Source organism: Brachionichthys hirsutus, chromosome 7 (assembly GCF_040956055.1).
Source record: "Brachionichthys hirsutus isolate HB-005 chromosome 7, CSIRO-AGI_Bhir_v1, whole genome shotgun sequence".
NCBI lineage: Eukaryota > Metazoa > Chordata > Actinopteri > Lophiiformes > Brachionichthyidae > Brachionichthys > Brachionichthys hirsutus.
In genome coordinates, this window is record NC_090903.1 from 3,362,312 (window position 1) to 3,378,373 (window position 16,062).

At 44.5% G+C, this 16,062-nt stretch overlaps 1 protein-coding gene across 1 annotated transcript; it reads left to right on the forward strand.

Moving 5' to 3' along the window:
• Positions 1-5,495: 5,495 nt before the first annotated feature.
• Positions 5,496-14,761, forward strand: pik3ap1 (phosphoinositide-3-kinase adaptor protein 1). Its single transcript, XM_068741494.1, has 17 exons — positions 5,496-5,526; positions 6,303-6,728; positions 8,295-8,503; positions 8,635-8,779; positions 8,857-8,999; positions 9,079-9,211; positions 9,301-9,497; positions 9,591-9,759; positions 9,853-9,915; positions 10,007-10,255; positions 10,327-10,386; positions 10,493-10,686; positions 10,770-10,842; positions 10,950-11,141; positions 12,390-12,454; positions 12,878-12,990; positions 14,222-14,761. The coding sequence occupies exons 1-17, from the start codon at positions 5,496-5,498 to the stop codon at positions 14,373-14,375; spliced, it is 2,616 nt and encodes an 871-aa protein (XP_068597595.1). The 3' UTR covers positions 14,376-14,761.
• Positions 14,762-16,062: the final 1,301 nt, after the last annotated feature.

Consider the following 16,062-nt stretch of genomic DNA (forward strand, 5'->3'; position numbering starts at 1 on the left):
CTTATCATGTCGACGTGATTTTAGCTGAGGAGGAACTGCAGATGAAAGCAAAACGATCTTTAAATAGTGGTTAAAGATGGCGGCTTGATAAATTGCTCCACAACAGTTTTGATCAATGGAGCATGCACTCAATATACTGCCTATTTAGATATGTGAGATAAACGTCTAAATTATTCATAAATTAGACTTCCTCCAGTGCGAGGTAATGACTTTGGGGCCTTGTTGAATTCTTAATGTCGTGACACAAATGTTTCAGACGTACAGCTTTATTTGGTTTAGCTTTGAATGGATAATACAATTCAAAATGTTCTACCTATGGCGTCCTATTTGTGATATTACACTAGGGGGGAAAAAAATCACAATTTAGAAAAGGAATATTAGTAATATTCTTGAACAATGCATAGAAAAGCACTCAGAGGGCGCAGACCTCCGCCAACCTGCTCATTCACCTCCTAACTGGATTTACACCGTCCACATGGTGATTTGGATCAACACCAAAAGGTTCTAAATTGTTCTTGGTATCTTTATACACCAACCATGAAAAGTAAAAGTCAATCAGAGTTGATGTGTATTTTTAACAGATTTATGAATCCATAAATGAGGTTTTCGATGTTTAAAAAAAGGAAATTCTGATTCCATTCTGGATCCGATCCAGATGATATTCGGTGGTGAGATAGAGGCCCCCACCCGACGTGACTGTGTCAAATTCCATAAGCGCCGGTCAATAAGCAACTGAGATACTGAGGAACAACTTTTGAAGCTTCATTGACTGCAATGTCTCGGAAAGTTTCAAACTGATCCAGAATCCAGGATCTCTTCAGGATCATCACCATAATTTAATCATCTGTTCCTGTTCCTGGTAACATTCCCAACATTTCCTGACCATTTCATCATGATCCATCCAGAACGTTTTGCGTTATCTCGCTAACGGTCAAGACGGACAATCGAACGCCGGCGTTGACATGACCTCTGTCTCGGCGAAGGCCATGAGGGAAAATCGAGGAGAAACCTCGGACTAGTTCAGGTCTAAAAGCCACTGAATTGAATTCCCTCACACACAACCAAGCCTGTCAGGTAGTAACGCTGAATGTGGGAAAGGCCAAAGCTATTTTCCTCTTTACTAGTCGATGCAGCGCTTGTGTAATGGTAATTGGAATCTTATCCTAGTGTTTGCTCATCATTTTCTCTGCCTAGTTATTCCACACCTAAACTCCATTTAAGTTTTTAATAACATTTTAGAATAGTTCCCATTTAGGTAAACAGAATCTGATTACCTCGATGGATTGAGAATGTGTGTCTGTCGGTAGTTTATTTGATTGATTCCTTCACGCGGCCTCAAATGGAGACACTTTGACTGAGGCAAACAGCCGGTAGGAGGGCGTTGATTTACAGAAATGTTCTGTTAGCCTTTGCGCTTCTCTGTTCCGCACTGAGAATGAACACACTACCCCCCCCCCCCAGCATATTATTGTAGTAATGCACTGTAAAAAAATGATGGGTCCCACAACCGACTGTGCAACAAGAAGCGCACTGCCTCGTGAGGTCGTTTGTGTGCCTTTCGATAGATATGGGACTGTTGCACACTCGGTGCCAAAAGACAGCGAGCAGGAGCCTAAAATATTCTGCGATAGTTTTGGATTTCCCTCCCTCCATAAGCCTCTCATTGTGTTTGAGGGCCTGCTTTGTGAAGTGCTTGCCAGCTGCTTACCAAATGAGGTTATAGTGTTTCACGATCGACTGTAAATTTCAATAATTTGTTGGAAGGGCCTCTCACTGACAGCTTTTATCATATTATCAATGACGACTCAATTTCCGTCTGCCACTCAATGGCGAGCGCTGACCCCCGGCCCTATTACAGTCCTGTAATGAAGTGCAATGGAGTGGTAATTGGTCCACATTATGCCAGATCAGGTAACATTAGACTTATTTTCTTATCACAGTGAGCCCTGCTGGTGACTCTCAATTAGAAACCAAACACAGTTTGTTTCTTATGCAGGCTGCCATCCAAATAGCATTTCAGGTAAGAGACTCTTTCCCCATTTCCGTTTTCCATTTCAAGATTGCACGCCGCGTCCTCAGACTGGCATGCTTTGTTCCGAGTTTGCGTCTCTTCAGAACTCCATCAGAGGCAGAGCAGATGCGAGGTAGAATTCACCAGCATGGGGAAGTACAGTAAATGAGACGGTAACCTGATCGTCATGTCAGCAGGACGTAGACGTGGGGTGTTCTGCCCCCTCTCTCTATAGTGCTGGGTATCCTTAGAGTCACTATAGAGGGCTTCAGGCTTTTCTAAATTTTCCCACAATGCATTGCTGGCAGCCATATCGAAAGGCTGTGTTTACACGCTGAGTGTTGTCGTGACTTGTCAGTCTCAGTCAATAGTGTCCGGAAACTCGCCCAGGACTTTAGTCTTGCACGGAGCTCTTAGATCGCACTGGTGAAAAACGAAACGTTACACAAGTTAACCGAACCGAACAAGCAGAACTGAAACGGTTCAATGCATCACGTGAACCGTTACACCCCTAGTACATGCAGAGAGACACACGCACTGTAAACAGTCGTAGAAATTCATTTGTGATTTGTTTTTCATGTCATACTTTTTGGGATATTTTATGAAGATTTAGAGAAAATGCCATAATTAACAGATGAGAGTAGGTGACATTCTAAAAAGAACATTCCTGGATTAGTCTGACTGTCTGTATGAACACACACAAAAAATTTGTGAGTTCTTCTCTGATGAATGTCTTATCCGTCTAGCAAGTTTTGCAGAGGTCGGTTCCTTAGTTACAGAAAAATGTTGATCCCACAATGACAAATTCTTGGAAACATACTTTAAACTACTTGAAATAAGTAACAACAGAAACCAACCAGCTGCTCGGCATCACTCAGCGGTGGAAGTCTCGTTGCTGGATGTGGCTAAGAGTCGGTACTGAACTCATCAATAGACCTCCGTTATGTAACTCAGAATATTACTGGTCAGTCGTGACCGCTGGGTTTGCTGCTCAAGGCGAGAGCGCGTCAGGTCTCTGCTGTGAACCAATGCACAACTCCCTCGTGGAGTCGCTACGTGTTCTGAAAGCACACTTGCAGACCAGCAGGGCAGGATATTGGATAACAATGTTAAAATATTGGAGCAAAATATTCTCTCATTAAACTCAGGCTGCAGGGATTTAAATTGAGCCACCTAATAGATAAGGGTTTCAAGGGAACCCTAACCAAAGGTAACAGGCCGGTCATGCTTATTGTAGCTAATGGCAGAGTTTAAAGAAATTAGTGGATTCTTTTTCTACAGGAAATTGTACTTAAAGATGGGTCACGGATCGCCCTGCTCCTCACAGGCCGCTTCAGAAGTCACACAGCGAACTTTTGCTTTGGCCACGTCACAGAACGAGCTCTCAGCAGAAAGTTATCGTGAAACTTTCAGCTTCGTTCAACATTTATCGGTTGAAATTCATGCTTAGACAAGAGAATAAACTCATCTCTTGATCGGCTATCTGTATTTTGACAAATGTCAGTAAGTTTGCTGAAGTAACTCTGAAACCTGTTATCCTCTTCAGGATCTACCGTTCCGCAAAATCTGTTTAAAACATGTTTTGCTTTATCTTGGTTGCAGCAACACTGTCGAATACAAAAAGCAAAGGAACCTGCAGGTAAGACTGAAAGTGCAGGCCGTGCTGCCCGAGCTGAGGTACACGCCGCTCTGAATCCGCATGTGCTGCACCCACTGCACCAGGTTTACATTCTACGTCCACGTGTGAAGATCACGGCGAAACATTTCACACCAATCAAATTATGTTCGTCACAAATGCCTACTTCCTGTTGCCAGCAGGCGGGTGCAATCGCTGTTCCTAAATATTCGAGCATGGCTATCTTCCGGGTGCGCCTCTTATCCCTCACATGCAGTTCAGCAAAGATTGGATCATGGACAACAAAGTTAGATGTTTAAAATGTTTCATGTTCTATGTTTGTTTTTTGTTTTGTTTTGTTTTTACATTATGGTGTTCAAATTGCACTGGCCAAATTTTGAGTCGACTGGGTGAAATTCAAAATGATGAGCTGTTGGTTTTAGGTTAAAAAAAAAGAAATGCAGTTTTCTGGCAAAAGATCTGGAAAATGACATCTTTATTCAATAACTTTAATGTTTAGAACATTTCAAAAACATTTGTATTTCTTATTATATTTGGATTTTAAATAAAGTCTGATGTCGTTTTCTTCAAGTCTTATTGTAAAAATGTGATGTTTGTGGTTGATTGGACCCTTCAAGGTTTTTTTTTTTTAGTTATCCTGTTTAATTTTAAAGCACAGACTCCCCCCACAAACAAACAGATAGGCACAAACAACAGCACAGATCACATCGGTTACAAATCCATCAACTCAAGTTCCTCTGACGATGTGTCTGCTACTCCCTTTGGAGTCGTCCAAGGAGAGTAGCAGACAGGAAATCAACTGCTTTTTTTTTGTTGCATCACTTTGAGCAATGTAATATAATAATAAAATAAAAAGTGTTTTACCTTGATCGTGATGACGTATTTAAGTAACAAAGGTATCTGAATTCCTTTCCTGTCTGGGGCAGAGTGAGTCAGCTGCTGACATGTCTGCAGGTTGACCTCGGAGGAGGACGGGCCTTTGACAGAATGTATCTGATTGGCTGCTGCCCTCTAGTGGTTGTGTCTCTAAGGCACCACGTTTTTGGAATCAGTTGGAGGGAAGATTCATGGATAATCTGGAGCTCGAAGTAACAACATTGCTGCAGTTCTCTGAGTAAAGAGACACTCCCGATATATCATATTCCATATGCACAGTGCAAACCTCCGCCAAGCAGCTCGTTCCCCTCCTAATTGGATTTACACCGTCCACAAGGACTAAAGGTTCTAAATTGTTCTTGGTATTTTTATACACCAACCAAGATTTTTGAATCCATATATGGGGGTTTCAATGTTAAACTCTATTATTTGTTCCTGACCTCATTCTGGATCAGGTCTAGAAGACATCTTTCATGATAGTTCAAATCGGATCTCTTCGTGACTGTGAATTAAATGCATATTTTACAAGATATGATTTTTTTAAAGCCTCTATTATAAGTAAATGTTTACTTATATTTGATATCTCTTTTACACAGATACAAAGATTTAGAAATCTCTATCGCTAATATTAAAGTAGCCTGAAATGCAAGCGTGCCCCTATATTTTTTCCCGAAAAATATCGGTGATATCCGCCTCAGAATCGAACTCATCGCACCGCATTCTGCTACACCTGCATCACAGGCATGCATGCGGCGCAACATGACACCGCTGTTGTGCATTTGCTGCAACATATTTTCAGGAAGTCGGGCACCAGAATCAGGAAACAAAGGGCTGCTATTAATGCAGCCGAGTGGAAACCAGCTGCTGCTGATGAAACCCGAACCTGTGTCAGTTGAACAGGAAAGGCAGGGGCGTGCTGACCGTGGTCCTGCTAGGGGGGCAGATCTTACCCACCACTGATTCTTCTAAACCATGGAGGAGCCCACCTCAACCATTAAATCAGGTAAACGAGACGGGTCTTCTCTGTGGGTCGCTTTCGTCAGATAGCAGTGGTGGAAAATACATCCACGAGCTATACTCACATTAAAGCCGCTTTTTATGGCCGTCGCTTATTGCACAATTACTTCTTTGCCTTTTATTTTGAAGAAGAGATTGAAGTGAACTTTCCTTTAAAGTTGTCTTTTGAGCGGATGAAAAGAAAAGAGGAAGCCCCGTCTTGCCCTTCCTGTCCGGTTGCATTCGCATGTTGGCCATCGTTTCAGTTAGCCGTCCTAAAAGCAATAGATGTCAGATCCGTCGGCTGTCCTCACGGGCGACCTGTGAGTCGGGGTGGGGGTGGGGAGGAAGAGTTGAGCGGTGAATTTGGCTTCCTTTGCCACTGACAGTTGAACTGGACCTGATTAAACGTTGTAATGACCGCGCGGTTTGCAGAAACGCTGGCTCTGCAGTGACAAACCAAAGTCCCAAGCAGCAGTCGCCTCACGGGGCAGACGCTTCCTGCTTTGGGCCCCACGCATCACGCAGCCAAGCATCTAATCCTCAGCGCTGGATTACAGCCAGATTACGAGATTGTGCTTCTATGATGTTGTTGGACACTTTCTCCGTTTGGAGGTCGAATCTCAAATCAACTCGACCATTTAAGGAGACGCCTCTTCAAACACGAAACAGCCCCGTTGCGTCCGATCCGCCCCTCGATGAATGACATTCCGCACTAACAGGGCAGTGTTCACACAGTTTGATATAAATACTAACCAAACTGCAACACGCTCTGTTCCTCAGCTGATCCTGGATCTGTCTCTACACGTGAACTGTTAATTCTCTACACGGCCGACGCACACAAATGGGCCACGTATTTGCAGAAGATCTTGACGTCCTCGGGGAAATTACGCAAAAGCTCCATCTTCCTGTGCGCGCTCGACCCTGCCGGTCGGCGCCACGGATTTGACCTCGAACGCGCCCGAAGCTGCAAATGCACGGTGCTGCTGCTCATGGGAGAGATGCTGGACAGGATCCGTGAGCCTGAGCTGCTGGGGGGGCTTCAGACGCTCCTTTGTCCTCCACACAGCGTGGTGGCGCTGACGTGCAGCACGTCGGAGGACAGCGCGCCGATGGACATCTTTGAAGACTGGTCCCGCTGGAAGAGACTCTCTGCCGAGGACGAGCCTGCGGTCTACGTTTCCACCATTTTGGAGTCCCTCTCTGAAAGTACGCAAACCCTGTTACACGCAGTGTTTTTTGTGCCCCCCCCCCCCAACAAACAGCTCACATTCGATGTGCAGCTCCTCAAAACCCATTGAAAAGATTTTATTGACATTTTACACTTCCTTTGTAGGTTTGTGGATCCCATTTAAATATACCGTATTGGCCCGAATATAACACGATGTTTTTTGCATTGAAATTAGGCTGAAAAAGTCGGGTCGTGTTATATTCGGGGTCTAAACATTATACCCATTCTGAACGCTAGATGGCGCCAGATATCGTTACAACGAATGGTGAACTGAATTCCCCAGGCTAAAGCAAACGCTTATCATTATTTTATTGCGATGTTTTTCCTAATTCATATGTTGTGAGATGTGTCTGTGTGTGTGTGTGTGTGTGTGTGCGCGTGTCCAACTGGGGTGTGTCCCGCCGGAGCAAGCGAGTGTGAGAGAGAAAGAGAGACAGCGCAACTAGGAGACAGAGATATGCGAGCAATAGGAGGAAACGGAGTTTTGTTTAACAGTGCAAGTAAAATAAAGCAGCTTCAGTGATTCAGCACGTCTGGCCGGCGTCCATCTTGTGTTGCTGAGCTTCAGCCTTCGTCCCCAGCGTGAAGTCTGGAAGTTAACCCCGGAGGCGCTGGAGAACAACGATCCCCCCCAGTTAGACTTCACTTTGATGGTTAATGCAGTTATTGCAATTTTGTTGTTTTATCACAGTAGATTGGTTTATTTACATTTTAAAAACCAGAAGCCATTCATTTACAAATGTGATTGCACTTTAGTTCACATATTTAAATGTTCAGATATTAAGATGTGAGACAGTTTTTGCATGATTTGAATGTGGCAAAATAACATGCTTTTTCTCTCGAATTTATTGTTATAATCATTTGTTTCAGATGCACTGTAATTATTTTCTGTATAAAAATTGAAATTGGTGTTCAAAAAGTATTTTCTCAAACTTGAGTCTTGAAAAAGAGGGGGCCGTATTATATCCGGGGTCGTGTTATATTCGGGCCAATACGGTATGTCTTGGAGGCTTTGGTGTCTCCACCTCCCCGCATGACATTCAATGAGATTTAACCAGATCCTGAAGAGGGGTCTTTGTTTGTTTGTTTGATTGATTTTAATCAGATTAAGGCTATTTTCATATCAATCAGCTGTGACATTTCTACTTTTTCTTTCTCATCAATTTTTGCATTTCCAAAAGCGCACGTTTTGTGGCGCAGCATTTATGTAACCTTAGAAATGAGAGGAGCCACTTAGATGCACTGACAATATACACAATAAATTAAAGGGTCAGTTCACTTTAATGAATGTCATGATGCGCAGATGTTTTTACTTTTGTGTGGTAAAGTTTTGGGCTCATTTCCACTGCAATGAAACTGAGTTTTTTTGTGTGTGTGTTTTTTTATTGCATATAGGGGTTGAAATTTGCCAAGAAATATTCAGCACTTATTCAGTTTCTTCAGCAGTTGATCAAGAACAGGAATAGAATTCCGCCCTGTTCCAGAGCTGGATATTTTAGACAAACAATAGAAGTAATGGATTCCCTCTTATTTGCTATTCAAAGGCAGGCGAGCAGAGAACGACCGTGAGACTGAAACTGCAGCTACAGCGGAGTCGCACGACTCGACGGCTGCTGCAAATCCCACCGCCGACCACAAAGGGGAAGCGACGTCCTCGGCGGTGAAGGCAGACGATCCGGTGAGCAGCGAGGCCACCGGTGGGACCCCCCGCCTCACCTGTCTCACCGTTCAGCCCAGCAGAGTTCTCTGTGGGGTACGACACTATGACAGTCTTTGGATCAATCCCTTCACTGTAACCGACACGCTGATTGTCTGAGACACGCAGTGTTGCTATTGAAAATAGAAATCCATGTTGCATTCTGCTGTGCTTTTATTTTGAAACAGCAACAGCAAACGCTTCATATCATTTTCATCTGTAAAGTCGATGACGAGTCGCTACCCGAGGTGGAATTTTCACCTGCGAATGGGCCGGCAAAAAGAGTCCCGGGCACCCTGGAGAATGAATACACTATTAGTGTCAGTGCACCTGGTGAGTCGCCGGCCTTCACATCTATTTGCTGTCATAAGACCTTCACAATAAAAGCTTGTTGTTGTTTTTTGCTCCAGATATGCCTGCTGGAGAAGTTTCTCTTACCATGCGAGAGGGCCAATCCCGCGTGAGCTTGAGGTCTGTGACGTATTACACCGACATGGGAGCGATCAGCCGTCACTTTGAAAATGCTGCGAGTCCGGTTAACTTCCTCTGCCAGGTGGGACGCCACGTCCCACACAGTCTCACCCAGCGCTTGGACAGCTTGTGATTGGACAGCTTTCGCTTTTTGCTTTCAGGCCTTCAACTTGACGTGTAACGCAGCCGAGTCCGTGGACGAGATGCTGGCTGGCTCTTTGACGTCCAAGATGCCTGCCACCGGCCTCCGGGTGTTTGGAGTCAGACAGATTGAGGTCGAGAATATGGCAGCATGTGAGTAGACTTGACGTTTTTCGCTCCACCACTGCAGCGCCTGCATGATGCGACGAGACTCCTCGAGATTCCTCCTCGCTGTGCTTCAGATCAGCGCACCGAGGAGCTTCCCACGCTGCTCCATTTTGCCGCCAAGTACGGCTTGAAGAAGCTGACCGCCGTTCTCCTCCGTTGCCCCGGAGCCCTGCAGGCCTACAGTGTGATGAACAAGCACGGCGACTACCCAAACACGCTGGCGGAGAAGAGCGGCTTCTCCGATCTCAGGCAGTTCATGGACGAATTTGTTGTGAGTCCGGCGCCGATTCCTTTTTCCTCCCCTGTTGCGTGTCTCCCTTCAGTTTGTCACCGGGGAGCGTTTGCTGTGCTCAAACCGCTCTAGGAGACGGAGGACATGCTGCAGTCTCACTCTGAGGAGCCCAAGGAGGATGCAGAGGTGTACGAATTCATGTCCAATAGCGCTCGAGGCATGATGATGAGGTACCCCAGTTGCTCGGAGGACGTGTACGAGTCCATGCTGGAGATTTCCCCGGAATGCGCAGACGACCTGTGTAAGGCCGATTCTATTTGTTTGTCCCGACAGTTAGTTTTTTTAAAGAGTGAAAGAATATGAGTGCGATTTTAAGTAGCGGTTCTGTTTCCAGATGAGGCAATGAGTGAAGTGGTAGAGAATCCCGAGGAGTTCATGCTAAGGACCTTCTTCCAAGGTATACTTGAAAAGCGCACAATCGGCACTCAAAAGGATAAATACGCAGGCGCCGAGAAAAAAAATGCACGAGGTTGAATCGCGTTCTTCAGGAAAACCAGATGACGGCGTCAACCTGCGCGAGAACGAGGGCGTCAAAGGTGAAGGCGTAGAAACGGATGATCTGAGTGGCCCGCATCGCCCCGAGGAGGAGGAGGAGGAGGATCCGTACAACCGCTTCCTACATGGCGTCTATGATACCGTGAATAACAGCAGAATCTACAGCCCCATCCTCCTCAACCGGGCCCCAGCCCCCACGCCCAGACCCGAGTCTGAGTGTGGCCAGCCTGTGATCTTCAGAGGTTTGGGATCAGTCTCTAAATGTTATCTCTGCGCATCTTGATTTCATAGAGCTGCTCAAAATGTGTTGCAGTATTTTCAGATAAAGACGCAGTCAATGGGAGCACAGCAGAGGAGCTGGGATATCCTGCAGGTAAGAACACGGGAATCCCCCCCCCGGGGTCTGCTTATTGTCGTTTACATTCCATACGTTGATGCGGTAGCACAGGGGTGCAGTGGTAACCTTTCGCACCGTTCAGGTCCTCCTGTGACGGGGGCCCCCTCCTCTACGTACGACCCGTACGCCGGCATGAAGACCCCCGGACAGAGACAGCTCATCTCCCTGCAGGAGAGGGTGAAAGTCGGGGAAATCACTGTGGATGACGCCGTCCGAGAGTTCCAAGCCTGGAAGTTTGACCACAAGCACAGGTCCAGCTCCTTACGCTACCAAAAGGTGGGGGTCCGCTGTGGGAGCTCTGTGGCGCGCCTGCTGCAGGTTAGCGTTCAAGGAACCGCTCTAACGTGTCTCGTCTCCAGGGAAACCTGAAGCTGCTGCGAGACAGCATCATCAGACGTCACAAAAGTCGACAGAGGTCAGGAAAGGAGCTCGGTAAAAATCACGTGACTTCGTTCTTTAGAAATGGGTTGTGTTTCTTTCGCTCCAAGTGATCCCTCGTAAATCTTTAAGCATCTCTTATGCATCCTTGTGGTGATTAGATTTTGAGATCAGCGCTCCGCTGCAGAGGAAATCCAGTGCGACGTTGGAGCGCTCTGAGTTTGAGCCAATCCCCGGAGCTCCGGCTGCGTCTCCTCCTCCTCCTCTTCCTCTTCTTCCTCCTCCCCATCCAGCAGCTCCTCAGACGGTCCAGCGAGGGGGGTGGAAGACGGGTAGCACATCCAGCACGTCGAGTGAGTCCCAGTTTTGTTGTTTGTTTGTATGTTTGTGGAACAGTGTGTCCTCCTTCCCACTTTTTAATCACATGCATGTCAGGCGAAGCGTATAGACCAGGGGGGGCAATTATTTTTTTCATGGGGGCCACATGAGAAACAGAAAATATTCTGGAGGGCCGGGCTAAAAGGCTGAACTCAATTCTACATTATTGTAATTGTATTTCTTTATTTAAAAAAAAAAGAGCAGTAAATAGCATTGTTTTTACAAGCTTGTAAGAGTATATGTTATAATTAAGCAATGAAAAATTGAAATTTTATGGTACAAAATGTTTTATTCATTCAATGAAATTTCTCAAAACAATGGTAAAATAAATGTGAACGTTTTACCATTTGTGACTCATATTAGTGAACATTTTCAGTCACATTCACTCTAAAACACATTTTGAGTTTAATATACTGTTGGAAAGTTGTGTGAAGGTTCTCAGCATCCTAAAGACATCACAATATTATCTTTGAGCTCATTAAGAAAGATACATCATAGTAAACTGTCACTGAATGCAGCTTTAGTCCATGCATGAGGGAAAATTAGAAAATGTGTGTATTTTGTAATTTCCAATTAACCTTAGACGAGCCGGCCCGAGTCAACCAAAGGGCCACATGCGGCCCTGGGGCCATACATAAACTTTAAGAAAATATTTTGTCAAGAATCATAAGGTAAATCCAAAATTATATTTACTGTCAATTATTCTTTCCTCCACTAAGAGCTTATATTTTTACCTGTGTCTCTGTCGGTTGGTTGTTTATTTGTCCTCCTGACTTGTTGGACGGCAGCCTGTAGCTTGTCCTCCACACCACTCTGGCTGCAGAACCCGAAGCATCTACCTACACGGTAATCGGGTAAACAGAACGGGTGAATGTGAGGCTTTACGCTCCCGGCAGAGTCTCCCATGGCAAACAGGTCCCTATGAGAAGAAGAAGTGATGTTGCCCGGTTTGGCGCAACCGGGGCCCACCCTGGAGCCAGGTCTGGGGTCAGAACTTGGGGGTTCGTACGACCCAAACCCCAGACACAGACCAGTTTGATTTGTAAAATCTTATAATCAGAGGACAAAATAAGATGAGCATGGACACATGCATAGCCGTCATGTCTTTGTTGAGACTCAGGTTGGGTGACGTGCTCATAAATCCACGACACGCAGGAGCCAAGGGGAAGATTCCACTCACGGCTCTCCCGGCATCAACGTTTTTATTTGTTCCTTTGCGTCAGGCACCGAGAGCAACAGACTCAGCACTCACAGCACCTTGAGCAGCGGGACAGAGCCTGACTTCGAGGTGAGCCCGCTAATGCTTGTGTTCTCACTGCGCGCACACATGCACCTTTTCAGTGAGATGTATCTCCCTTTTTTTTTTTTTAGCTGCACCCAGAATCTCTAAACTATAGACTTAGATAGTCAGTCAGTCTACAAGAGATGTTCCACCCCTTGGCCGCTTGCAGTTTTCATTTTAAAAGGCTGGAATTCTGCATTCCTTCAGGTTTGCCTGTGGAATTACATTGATCAATGATCAATGACGTATCAGAGTGATCAGAAGACACTTTTTTTGATCAAAGATTTCCGGAAGTCCTTGCAACTTTGAAGCCAGAACAATCGAGCATCGATTATGTGCTCTTAAGAGATGAATTAGCAATTCATTGATTGATCCTGAAATAGATAGATGTAGTAATTTTATCATCTTTCCTTTTCTTTTCTTTTAAAGGACATCGTAGAAGTTATCGCTCCTCCGCCCCGACCTTTGCGGTCGTCTGACGCTGCAGCCCTCCTAACTCCACCCAGGGTTCCTCCACGGCTCCCAGAGAGGTCAGTCCGACGGTCAGCGCTGGAGTTTCCCAGTGCGGAAGTGCAGGGATGAATTTAGTGATGAAGAGGAAACGTTCTCAGGTGTGAATTGGGGAGGAAGCTAAAACAAAGTGAACCTGATCAAACGATGCAGAACGTAGAGCTGGAGCACGTTCCAGAATGAGAGCTCAGAGTGTAACCGCATGCAACTCTGCACTTTATTTACTCAATAGTGACAAAACAATGCCATAGACAAGGCAATCTAAAGTAGTACGACTGAATCTCCAACAAATGTATTTTAACTCACTCAGTGCCATTCACGTCTAAATACGTTTTTCACAACCCAAACATTCACTTCCAACCCTGGCATTGAAATCTGCCTCAACGGCCGATAACTCCGCAAGGGAAAATGAAAGACGAGACTTAGATCTTTCATTTGATATGTTCGCTGTTTGTATAATCATAGGAAGGAATATTCTGGGGCTTGGAAAATCGGGAAAAATGAGAAAAACTGGGGAAACTCAGCGTATAGCTGAGCTGAAAATGGCTGGAACTGAAAGAGTTAAAAACTCAGTGAAAACACAAATGAGAAGCAACAAGTCCAACAGTGGTTGGTCTTATTGCTTATTGTTTCCTGTTACACTTCACACGTTCTATCATCATTCAGTGTTCCGTGTCCCCCCCCCTTCTTTTCTTGCTCTTAGTTTTCTTCTCCTTCCATTTTCCATCCACATTGATGAGAGACTTTCTTTCGTCCTCTGTGTGTATCAGGCCTCGTGTTTCTTGTGCTTTCCCGCTGATTTCCTCTTGTTTATTCTGACTTTCTGGCTTTGTTGGCCACCAAACCATCTCCCTGTAGTCTGAACTCTGTCTCTATCTGGAAGTAGCAGAGATGAAGATGCTGAGGTTCTCCTTGGGAGTGACCAGGTTGGACAGGATTAGAAATGAGACATTAAGAGGGACAGTGGAGGTTAGAGAAAAGGTCAGAGAGGACAGACTTTGATGGATTGGACATGTCCAGAGAAGAGACAGGGACTCCTGCCAGGGAACAGGGCTAGAGGACGACCCAGGAGAAGATACATGGACGTAGTGAGGGAGGACATGAGTGTGGCTGGTGTTGGAGAGGACGACGCAAAGGACAGGGTGAAGTGGAGAACTTTGGTTTGCTGTGGCGACCCCTCGGGGGACAAGCCGAAAGTACAGTAGTAGTTTTTTGATGTGTTCACAGTTTGACATTCTTTTACTCTGTTTGCATCTGCATCAGAGCCGGTGACCTAAAAACGGCGTCTTCTTCTTCTAGGACTGCAGAGACGACGCTGCACGAGCGCTACGTATCCTGCCCGACCCGAGCCCTTCCTCGGATTCCCAGTCAGAGACGCACAAGCTCAACGCCTCCCATACCTCGCCGTCTGCGGTGATCGGCACGTCCAAAGCTGACTGGGTCGGGTTCCCTGAGATTAGTGGTTGTTTCTCTGTAAGGGGGAGGGGGATTGGAAACCATCTTTCCAGATTTAACAGGATAAATTAATGTGAAAACTTTTATTTTTGCTTTTTGGAATTCACAATTATTATATGCCAGTGTACCGAAGAGACTAAATTCCCATGTTTTTTCTTTTTGTTTGTTTGCAGGCGAGTGAGTTATTCCTATACCAAAAGTATTAATATTCACAAAAGTGTTTGATAAATGTTTCCTGTGAATGGCTATCGGTGTTAAAAATAAATAATTATGCAATAGGAGGTTTTGGCCACTAGGTGGTGCTTCATGCATGTTCTCGTTTGTCCCGTCCTTTTGTAAACATAAAGTTTATGTGAAATAATTGATGAAGCTGATTTGATCTTAATCAGACATCATCTAAGCAACATTATAAATGTCTTCTCTACATTAATAAAATGAGAACTAAATGCCAGGGCTGAGTCCAGTCTGCTCCAAGTATGGATTTCTGCCTAATCTATGCACTGAAATGTGGAATTGCCATGCGCATATAATTGTCCTATATATATATAGGACAAATTATTTTTTTGTTTGCCCCCGGCTGGTCACAGAAACTCTGGGTTCTACCTTCTAAAATTTGACACTGTAATTTTACATTTGGTATCACTACACAAAACTTAGCAATAGTAACTTGGACGTTTCCACCAAAATTACAATTATTACATAATAGTTTTTATACTTTGAGTATCTAAGAAGTTTTACTCTCTTTCGTGGATTCACAGTTATCTTGGTTTAACTGCAACTCTCAATGAAACAATTATCTCAAGTCTAAAACTTAACAAGCATGAAATGCTGCAGGATTCCTTTCCATAAGTGCAGTTCATTAACAAAAGAAGGACGTTAATGATGATGATGAACATATTTATTAGATAGAATGTTAGAGTACAAGTACAGTCACACAGTAGCATGTATTACAGTACAAATAATGAACTTGTTCTTGTTGATTGTGTCGATGAAGAAAAAAGTATTCTGTAAAAAAAGAACGTTTTTTAAGATGTACAAAATGTATGAAAAGTTTATGAAACATTGAACTTTTTTTAAGTTAGGTCTGAGATTCATCTGAGATAAATCCTACCCCCAGACGTTGCCTGGCTCGATTATTCTCTGCATAATGTTGATATTTTTATTTTTTATATATATTTTATATGTGTAGGTCCGTCCCTGTTTTATGCAGAACGCTCTTTCCATTCAAAAGTAACAGATTAAAAAAAAAAAAAAAACCTGCAGCAGCATCGGATCCTGAATCAGTCATTAACTCATTCAGTGCCATTCACGTCTAAAGTCGTTTTTTGAAACTCAAACATTCGCTGCCAACCCTGACTTTGAAATCTGCCTCTCTTCAACGGCCAATAACTCCGGACCGAGAAATGGTAGGAAGACACTTATTTTCCTGGTGAAGGAGGAGACTTTAATCTTTCACTTGGTCGGTTCGGTGTTTGCATAGTCATAATAAAGAATATTCTGTGGGGGCTTGGAGTTGATCATGGCTGGCACTGAATGAGTTAATGACTTCTTTTCCCTTGTTTATTTTTCCATCTTTGCAGAAAATTACAGGGGAAAAAATGACACATACAAATTTAGTATTGTAACGCATATGTCTATATTTAAATCAA